This window comes from Crassostrea angulata, chromosome 3 (assembly GCF_025612915.1).
Source record: "Crassostrea angulata isolate pt1a10 chromosome 3, ASM2561291v2, whole genome shotgun sequence".
NCBI lineage: Eukaryota > Metazoa > Mollusca > Bivalvia > Ostreida > Ostreidae > Magallana > Magallana angulata.
In genome coordinates, this window is record NC_069113.1 from 1,713,081 (window position 1) to 1,723,441 (window position 10,361).

The 10,361-nt window shown below is 33.9% G+C and overlaps 2 protein-coding genes across 6 annotated transcripts in view; one reads left to right on the forward strand and one right to left on the reverse strand.

The window, feature by feature from the left end:
• The window catches only part of LOC128175677 (ral GTPase-activating protein subunit beta-like), a 41,893-nt gene extending 41,664 nt beyond the window's left edge, over nucleotides 1-229 (reverse strand). For 3 of the 4 annotated variants that reach the window (XM_052841487.1, XM_052841488.1, XM_052841485.1), the window contains exon 1: nucleotides 97-226. The gene's annotated coding sequence lies outside the window, so the exon portion shown is untranslated. Of the gene's footprint in view, nucleotides 1-96 lie in introns of all 4 variants that reach the window. The other variant, XM_052841486.1, reaches the window with a different exon arrangement.
• LOC128175680 (tRNA pseudouridine synthase Pus10-like) lies at nucleotides 198-10,286 on the forward strand. Of its 2 annotated transcripts, none has more exons than XM_052841491.1 (19): nucleotides 198-263; nucleotides 460-569; nucleotides 762-890; nucleotides 1,191-1,310; nucleotides 1,553-1,639; nucleotides 1,805-1,839; nucleotides 1,929-2,040; nucleotides 2,271-2,332; nucleotides 2,433-2,478; nucleotides 2,898-2,971; nucleotides 3,345-3,430; nucleotides 3,819-3,944; nucleotides 4,391-4,447; nucleotides 4,543-4,619; nucleotides 4,759-4,811; nucleotides 5,272-5,389; nucleotides 5,635-5,777; nucleotides 9,156-9,255; nucleotides 10,113-10,286. In XM_052841491.1, exons 2-19 carry the CDS (start codon nucleotides 552-554, stop codon nucleotides 10,152-10,154), a joined length of 1,485 nt encoding a protein of 494 aa, XP_052697451.1. In that variant the 5' UTR covers nucleotides 198-263; nucleotides 460-551; the 3' UTR covers nucleotides 10,155-10,286. The 2 variants fall into 2 exon arrangements, with proteins under 2 accessions (XP_052697451.1, XP_052697452.1); XM_052841492.1 differs by having other exon boundaries at nucleotides 217-282.
• Nucleotides 10,287-10,361: the final 75 nt, after the last annotated feature.

The window sequence follows — 10,361 nt, forward strand, 5'->3', positions numbered from 1 at the left end:
TATTCACAGTTACATCACTGCATTCCAGTGATTAAAGTTAATTGATGCATCGGTTAAAAAGTAGCATAAGTCATGGAGCTTCATTTCGTTATTTACCTTTTTGAATTGTCCTACAATTAAACTTCTGTGAAAAACCGTTGCGTTCTCTCAACCACAAAAATAGTTACATGAATACATCCTATTTGTAGTTGAGAAGCTGAAAAACCAAAACTTCCGGATAGAGGGCGTTGTGATTCAATATGGCTGCGCCCATGTGTGGAAATGTAAGTCGTGAAATTCACGGTAAATAGTAAACTAAAACTCTGCGCTTTGACAGCTGAGATGAAATGATAAATATTCGTTAGTAGAACAAAAGATTACAAGAAACACTGCATATGTTTATTTGTGTCTAATTTGATTAAACACGATAGGCCTGTGCCGAAAAGATCTGTGAACGTTAACGTTACCTGTCAATTTCAGATAGCTTCAACATGAGGATGAAAAATACTCCTTCATGATTGCAATGATTACACATGAATAAAATCGTTGAACACTGAAACCAAACAGGAGAAATGACAGCAGTCCCTAATGTAATATTTACTCATCATTTCTTTGCTGTTTGTGAAGTTGTGTGTGCTACATGTATATACTGATATATAACGTTACAGATGCTTTGTCCATCATATTTGTGAACTGTCATTATGATAGCTATTTTTTCATTGTTTTATCTTGTTTATTGCAAAATTGTGAAGGTTACAATATTGACTATTCTATGTTTGTAGATTTTTAGCTCGGATCCGACAGTAACCAAAGAAATCGTGCTTCTCTTGACCCAGGATGGCCTCTGTCCCCGTTGTGTACTGAGGTTCCTGGGGGCTGGAGATGTTGGGCTATTCAGAGCCACCTCAGAGGTGTGGTAGATAGCTAATTCATTATTGATTTATACACATGTTTAATGTCAAGAATATATCAAGGCAAACATGTTTTTTAACACTCTCTCCGTATTTCTGATTACATATTCCTTGTGAAGATTTATCAGTTAAATATTTTGTCAATCCTTAAAACATCAATGTTAAACTTGTATGGAGACATCCAGAATATGATTCCTTAATTTCAAAGTAAATGAATTTTAATGCAGTACATCAATGGGACAAACCAATTCTTGGCATTTCCTTTATTATAAGTGTTAAAGGAGGTGACTGTATTTACAGGAACTGGCTCAGAAAGTGAAGTCCTTGGTGGATGACCAGGATGACATATTCTCTCCCCTCCCCTGTCCCGCCTGTCTGGGGATTCTACAAGTTTACCTAGAGGAGGGATTCCTAAACAGGGTCAGTGATCTTGGTACCTCCAAACCTCCAAACTTTGTTTGTAATGAGTGAATCAGAGTGAATGCTTTTGAATGTTTGCCTTTGAAAGAATAAGGCAATTCAGCCGAAAGGTAAATACCAACATTGTGAACTTACAGAATATTTAAAGCAAATTATTTACCAAGTGATTCAAATGAACTGATGTTGATCTGAAAATAAAGACTGAAATATCATGATACCGGTACTTGATAATTTTTCCTCAGGTTGTGGAGGCGGTTAGAACCAGTGACCATCAGTTCAAAAACTTCATTTGTTCTCTAACTACGCCAGTCTGTTCACTGCTCAGAGAGGTAAGATAACTAGAACTACATATGATATAAATAGGACCAACTTACTGTCACTTATTTCAGAACTAAGTCTTTTATGTGCTGACTTACGCTCAACGGTAAAGATTATTCAGTGAAGACTGTTTGGTTGTCTTTGTTTCTGAACAAACTCCTTTTCGTCTTTTATAGCATGCCATATTACTGCTGTTGAAAGAAAAATTCAAGTAAGTAGTGAAAATCTGTGTTATTATGATTATTTTATGGAATTAAATACCGGTAACTGAAATGTGTTAGTTTTGTGGATTGATTTCAGGTCTCTGTACGAACACAGGGAGGTGGAGGAGATATCCTCAGTAAAAGATGTCTGGAAATGGAGAAGTGGCCCACTCCTGGCAGCAGCTCTAGATGCTCCGTTCGAGCTCAAGGTAAATTTTATGTCTTTAAAGGTACAACCATAGCTGCAAAATATAATTATTAAGGTAGTATGAAACACCTCCATATTGTGACGTACTTCTTATCAAAATAAACAATAAAATCAAGTATAATTTAAAAAAAAAAATTGATCTGAAAACATTTTTATTATAATTTACTTTTATCCCCATTAATATTGACAGGTGTCTCATACCACCTTAAGTGATAATCTTATCTATTCCAGAGCAAGTTTGACATTATTCTGAATTTCACCTATGAAAAGTCAGACAAAGAGTGCACGTTTCTGTAAGTTTTGTCCCACATTTGATGTAGTGAAGCTCTCCATTCCATGTAAATGCAAATAGACACTAACTTTACACTAACTCTGTTAACCTGGCTATTGTAGGTCATACCACAGTCCAGAAGTGTTCAGAAAAAGAAAGCAACAAAGGGTATACATGAATCACTAATGCTGTTTATGTATCGGTAGATACTGTACCAATTATCAGACAACTGTTTTATGTAGTACATGTATCAATTTAATTATTTACTGTCAGGATATAGAAAATATCTTTACAGAAATATGGTCTTTAAATAAAGTATTTACCTTCAATTTTTAAATTTATTTTCAATTTTATGATACATATAGCAATCATTTCATATCACATAATTATGTTTTATAAGCACTTAGAATCCACAATATTAAAAAAGAAATTACGATCTAGAAGCATCTGATATATGATAGTGTTAATGAAGGTAAATGTGTACTGTATTTGATTTGAACATATTTTATTGTATACATATATATAAGATACTGTAGTATACAATGTAGTTATATAATGAATTGCTGATTTTTGTTGTTGTTTTATAGAGTTATGGAGACACCTACACAAGGGCTAATGTAGCTAGAGTTTTGTCCAAAATGACAGAGGGGTATTTCAAAAGGTGTGGTGAATAAAGATCCTCTTACGTACCGAAAATGTAGATATTTTTGTGGGATAAAAGTTTGGGATTTCCATGTAACAAAGTGTTTGTCTGAGGCTTATTTTTTTTAAAATAAAGAATCTCTTAAATGTATTTATGACAATGTATAACTTTGCCTCTTTTCAAAACAGTTTGTATGCTAGAAAATTTTGCAAAACTTTTTCTTTGAAACTGAAAGATTTGCCCACATGCAAACATTTTCAAGATTACATTAATAGATACACACTGTAATCTGATTAAATCTGTACTGTAGATACATGCATAAAACATTCTATGTCAGTGTATTTTTGTTGGTTTTGAGTTTGATTTTTCTTTTTCTTTGTGTTTTGTATAGAAACTACAGTCTTCCTAAGAGTAATGAGACCAATGTTTGTCTCTGTGAGGACATCAGGTGTGTTCACGATGCAGTCTTTGTGGCTGGTAAGTGCTCTATTCATCAATCGAAAAATTTTCTTTCTTAATTAATTTGTTTGAATGTCTGTATGACCATCTGAAGTCATTTTATGACAACCAGGATTTTTGTGAAGTGGGTTTTACCGGTACATAACGTGTATATATGGCCTTTTAGTCTGCCACTTTTCATACACGATTATGCCTATATTAGTCAGTTCTATATTGGAGTCCATTTAATACATGTATCAAGTTTTGTAGGAAACACTTTTATGCCTTGATTGTTTTGTCACTTGGTTTCAAGAGTTTAAAAAATTGTAACTCTTAATAATTTGGTGACTCAACCAGCAATGGAGTCGCATTATTATCAACAAATTCATGAGTTAGTATGATACAGTTAAGAAAATCTTGATCATAGGTCGTTACAACAAGTACAGTCGCACTCTGAGCCAGACGCCGTGGATTCTAGATGGAGGAAGAAAAAGCGAATCATCAGTGGAGGAGGAAATCTGTGGACCATTGAAAAAGAAATTTCTTTTTACAGGTAATTTGGAGAAGGTAAATTCGTTGAAATTCGTTGGCAAGTCCGACAGCAGATACTGGGGTTTCATCAATATTCAAGGGAATCAATTTTGAATTCGTGGATGAAGTGAAAATCACAGTTTCAAGGATACGCAGATTCATGGCCAATGATCCTTTTAATACAAAATATTAGTGGAGATTGCACTTCGATAAACATTCAATTTCATGGATGAACCTAATAATGAAATCCACGAAAATTGGTATTCAACGAATACTGGTGAAACCACAGTATTTGATAGAAATACATGAACATCAAGTAAGACTTGCTTTAGGAAGCCAATGGGACATGAATATTAAGTTTCTACAGATGTTCTTTAAATCCAGACATGAAGGATATGGAAAATATATAACTTTCTTACACAAGGGAGTTTTACTGTGAATAAAAATGGAGGATTTTATCTCTTTCAGAGCAACGATTTTCTTCATCTGGAAGAGAAGATGTTGATGTCAGAATGTTGGGGAAAGGTATGTACTCTAGAGCTGAAACAAAAGCCTCCACACCAGGCTACCTAACCCTGTTCTTTGTGTAGACTGCAATGAATGCTGTCATTTGTTTGTAGGGAGGCCATTTGTAGTAGAGATGGCTGACCCTCACCGAGTCCGACTCACGCCTGAAGATCTGGCAGAAATACAACAGGTGATCGAATTGTTAATCTCCTGTATGACATGCTGCATATTTACGTAACTGTACAGACTGTGCAATGCTTATGTTCTAGTAACGTTCCTTTGCATGTGTGCAATATAAATTTCATTATCAGTAACAATTTTTTTTTTAGGAAATCAACAAATCTGCTGATGTGAAAGTCAGAGACTTACAGATTGTTGAAAAGTATCCATCATTTTTTGAATTATTCTTAGTTTGATTGTAATTACCTAAAGTTATGATGTCACTGATATCTCAATAACTTATATATGTCACACTTCAATTTTCTGGTATCACAATATCATAATGTACTGTAGATTCCTTATTTTACGCGAGTACTTAATTCAGCGATTCCCCCTTTGTATCAAATTGCAAGAATATAAAATCGTGAAAATGGAATTTTTGTACTATTTTTTTATAGTTCTCAGCTCTCAGAAAATAAAAACGAGATTTTAAAATACGCGAGGGATGCTTTTACGCGGATATTAATTCGTTGCGTTTAATTAGGAATTTACAGTATATCTTTTTAACTGAACATTTTTATTAGACTGGCCCTTGTTCTGCCTGTGTGTGTAACATGTAAGTACCAGATTATTAGTTTTTCATTGATGTCTCCCTAAATGCTGAAGTTTTACTCACTGAGCAGGAATGATATCAACAAGCTGAAGGAAGGAGAGATCGAGAAAACAAAGACGTACTCCGCGCTGTGCTGGTCCAAGGAACCTCTGTCTCAGGAACAGCTCCAAAAGCTTCAGGAGGTCAAGGTAATGGGGACCACCTCTAATTTTCAAAATCAGTATTCGTCATTTTGAAACTCTGTATGATTTTAAGTGCATTATACATTTTTTTCTTAAGTCTCAATTGTGAAAATTTAGTGGTTTGAATCCTACTGATATAAATTTATTAGCAGTATGTCTAAAAGATTTGAAAATTAGGAAAAAAACCTACAGAACTGTCCAAGTACCGGTACTTTTTTTATGGTAAACTTGAATTGCTGTTTGGTTTCTAGGATCTGGTAATTTACCAGAAAACTCCAATTCGTGTTCTTCATCGTCGACCCTTAGCGACCAGGGAAAGAGTTGTGTACAGCATGTCAGCAGAAAAAGTTGATGACCTTCATTTCACCTTGAACCTCTTAACTCAAGCTGGCACGTATCCTATCTTCAGTCCTAGTTGATTTTTTGTTTACTGCCTGTAGAGTTGATTTTTTGTTTACTGCCTGTAGAGTTGATTTTTTGTTTACTGCCTGTAGAGTTGATTTTTTGTTTACTGTCTGTAGAGTTGATTTTTTAGCTCACCGAGACGAAGTCAAGGAGACCTTATGCTATACCCTCGGCGTCGGCGTCGGCGGTGGCGTCGGCGTCGGCGTCCGGACCTGGTTAAAGTTTTTGTTGCAGGTCCTGTATCTAAGCTATTACTTGTCCTATCTTCACCAAACTTGCATGGATGATGCATCTGGACCTACTTATGGACTTGAAAGACTTGGATGCTGAATCTGGGTCCTAAATTTCAGATGCTGGAGGAGGTTAAGGTTGTTGGACCAGGTTAAAGTTTTTGTTGCAGGTGCCCTTTGATAGCAGTATCTTAGTTACTGCTGGTCTGTACTTCACCAAACTTGCATGGATGGTGTGCCTTATGATACTGATGCACCAGACAGGCTTGAGTGCTGAATCTGAGCTATAGGTTTCGGATGCTGGAGGAGGTTAAGGTTTTTGGAGCAGGTTAAAGTTTTTGTTGCGGGTGCCCATTGATAGCAATATCTAAGTTACTACTGGTCCTAACTTCACCAAACTTGTATGGATGATGCGTCTTATGATACTGATGCACCTGACAAGCTTGAATGCTGAATCTGAGCAATAGGTTTCGGATGCTGGAAGAGGTTAAGGTTTTTAGAGCTGGTTAAAGTTTTTGTTGCAGGTGCCCTCTGATGATTAATCTTAGTTACTACTGGTCCTAACTTCACCAAACTTGTATGGATGGTGCGTCTTATGATACTGATGCACCTGACAAGCTTGGATGCTGAATCTGAGCAATAGGTTTGGGATGCTGGAAGAGGTTAAGGTTTTTAGAGCTGGTTAAGTTTTTGTTGCAGGTGCCCTCTGATGATGATATCTTAGTTACTACTGGTCCTAACTTCACCAAACTTGTATGGATGGTGCGTCTTATGATACTGATGCACCTGACAAGCTTGAATGCTGAATCTGAGCAATTTTCGAGCAGGTTTCGGATGCTGGAGGAGGTTAAGGTTTTAAGAGCTGATTAGATAAAGTTTTTGAAACAGGTGCCCTCTGATGATGATATCTTAGTTATTACTTGTCCTTACTTCACCAGACTTCCATGGATGGTGCGTCTTATGATACTGATGCACCTGACAGGCTTGAATGCATAGTCTGGTTTCGGATGCTGGATAAAGTTAAGTTTTTAGGAACAGGTCACATGTTTGATAGATGATAGTACTATTTCAAACTTGCATAGTTGATTTAACTGTAATATGAATGAATCGCAGAGGTAGCTTCAGATGCAGAGCTTGATCTCCATTATCAAGGATGCTAAAAAATAAATCTTAGTTATTGCTGGTCCTAACTTCACCAAACTTGAATGGATGGTGTGTCTTATGATACAGATGCACCTGACAGGCATGGATGCTGAATCTGAGCCATAGGTTGCGGATGCTGGAGGAAGTTAAGGTTTTAATTGCTAGTGCCCTCTGATGATGACATCTTAGTTATTACTGGTCCAAACTTCACCAAAATTGCATGGATGATGCGTCTTATGATACAAATGCACCTGATGGGCTTGAATGCTGAATCTGAGCCATAGGTTTCGGATGCTGGATGAGGTTTAGTTTTTTGGAACAGGTCACATGTTTTATAGATGATAGCTTGCATAGTTGATTTAACTTTATTATAAATTAAATGCAGAGGTTGCTTCAGAAGCAGAGCCTGATCTCCATTATCAAGGATGCTAAAGAAATCTCCTACCTCACTCAAACCAGCTCGATAGATAGATGTGTTTGTTGATAAATGATATAACATGATTCCTATGATAAAGTATTGTATGATATGAAACAATATTGTTTGATATGATACAATATGATATCATATGTTATATTATAAAAAGTTATACGATACGATATGAGATTGTATCAATTTTTTTGATATTTTATGATATGATTATGTATCATGATATTGTTATGTATAGTATTGTATATTATGATACAATATTGTATAATATTATATTGTATTTTTAATTTATTATTTTATCACATGATACAATTACATATGATATTGCAAAATATTATATTGTATCCTATGATACAATATTGTATATTCTATAATATTGTATCATACAATATTGTATAATATGATATTGGTTTCAGTAATATAGAATTATATCACATGAAATTGTATTATATGATATTGTTATATTATATAATATTGTATCATACGATATTGTATGATATGATATTGGTTTATTTGATATATTATCATATCACATGAAATTGTATTATATGATATTGTAATATATTTTATTGTGTCATATGATGCAATATGTATAATATAATAATGTATTTTATAATATTTTACCATATCACATAATATTGTATCATTTGATAAGATACAATGTTGGAATCAAATTATATTGTATTATATGATATAATATCATATAATGTATCAAATATGTTTCAGTGTCATTCAATACAATATCATTCTATACTATACAATATAATATCATGTTTCAGTGTTATGATGTATTATGTAATATGATATTGTAATATGATACTATATTGTATTATATTTTATGATATTGTATTATGTTTTTTGATCAAATACAATAAGGTATAACACAATACAATGTCATATCATACGTTACAATATCAAATCTCATTATTGTTTATTACGGTATTTTATTTATTATATGATATATATTATATTAGAAATATGACATGATGCAATATTTAATTTTATATCATTGTATTGATTAACATATTAACATATGATTATCATAAAAAAATTTATCAGATGATATACGATATTTTGTCAAAACAGAATCCATGAATATCCAAGATCATAAAGTATGATTTTCATATAAAATGATAAAGGTGGTATTATGAAGGTGATGTCTCATAAGGGTGATGTCTCGTCTCGGTGAGCTTAGTATTCTATGATTACCTATGTTTGTTTACTGCCTGTATAGTTTATTGACATAAGATATGATGGTAAACCATTTTATTTGATCGTGTAATTTTGACAAATTCAAAAATATCTGTTATACAAATACATGTGTTTACACATTGTCAAGCTTAAAATCTGGCAAATCCAGTATTGACAACTTAGTATTGAACATGAAAATTAGCACCCCATTAAATAGACCTGACTTACAATAATTCCAGCATACTGTATTGGAAAAAATTTGACCAAAATTGCTTTTTAATTTGACAATTTAATAAAATGAATGAGAGCCTTTAATCTCATAGAGAGATACCTTACTTATCAGATCATATGGTGTTAAACCTTAACTTTGACCTAGCTATATCAAGGAGTTTGTTCACGGGGACTTTGGGAGGACCACCCCAAACATAGGGACGCTCACTGGTGTAGAATGTGACATTCTGGAGCTGGATGTTCAGGTGAGCTAGAAAGTTGTTACTATGGTAACTTTATTTTATTAGAGCAGGATCACATAAGTTGACATGTGCAGATCATCAGTAAGGTTTGGTCTGTAGAACACTGCCTATTCGGGAAACTTAAATCTTCTTCTATTAAATATCTCCTTTGATTTCACAGGAAATAATGAAATAAGTTTCTTGGGTCACACATCTTTGAATTAAGACTGAAAAACAGAGATAATAACCCCCCCCCCATTACTCTTTCTTGGTATTGTTAAATTGGTTATGTTAATTATTTTAATCAAAGTGGGATTAAAAGAACTGTATTTGGTATACCCGTAATCAAATATCTGCCCCCAATTTTAACCAATTTTTAAATGGTATCATATAAAACTCGAATATTAAGAAATAATTAAACAGAGGATGCCTATTACTTAAATCTTGATTTTAGTTATCATTGTCCATTAGCTGTTTATCTATGACGTCACCTAAATAAGCTAATTCCCGCAATTTTGCAAACAAATGAAAATATTGTCATTTTTTTTCTTTATATTTTGCATTTGTACGTATAGTGTGCAGATCTGCACAAGTACGATCTTAACCTATGTTTTTGTTCATATAATTATGAACATCAATATGGGCATCATACTGCCTGCGCTTGATGTTTCCTAGTTGAAACACCCTCAGAAAACACCAATATTTTGATATAAAACATCAATTTATCAAAATAATTTTTTTTTTGGGGGGGGGGGGGGGGGGGGGGGAATGCGTAATTCTGCACTGCATATAGTCCTTTATACATGTAGTTGCTTTTGTTTTATTTGAAGTCCTCTCTTTTGTTCATTTCTCTGTATTCATAATCCAATGTTTATTTTCAGAGTGTTGAGCTGGACTGGCCGCCAAGTTTAGGAGACACTTGACATGTTGTAAAAGACAAGTCCCAAGGAAATAGGAATAGAAGCTTGAACCTCATACAATGAGTTGTCCATTTTTGAGCTATTATTGTTTTTGTTATTGAAGTAAATATAAAAGCAAATAAAACAGAAACAATGGCATTCCTTGATTTATTATTTAGGATTAGATGATGCAAACTTGGTAGGAGGTTCTTGTTGATTCACCTCTATCAG

Coding starts and splice junctions, on each gene's coding strand:
- LOC128175680 (XM_052841491.1), top strand. Junction 3,431..3,818: donor CGATGCAGTCTTTGTGGCTG/GTAAGTGCTCTA, acceptor TCTTGATCATAG/GTCGTTACAACAAGTACAGT. Junction 9,256..10,112: donor TTCTGGAGCTGGATGTTCAG/GTGAGCTAGAAA, acceptor GTTTATTTTCAG/AGTGTTGAGCTGGACTGGCC.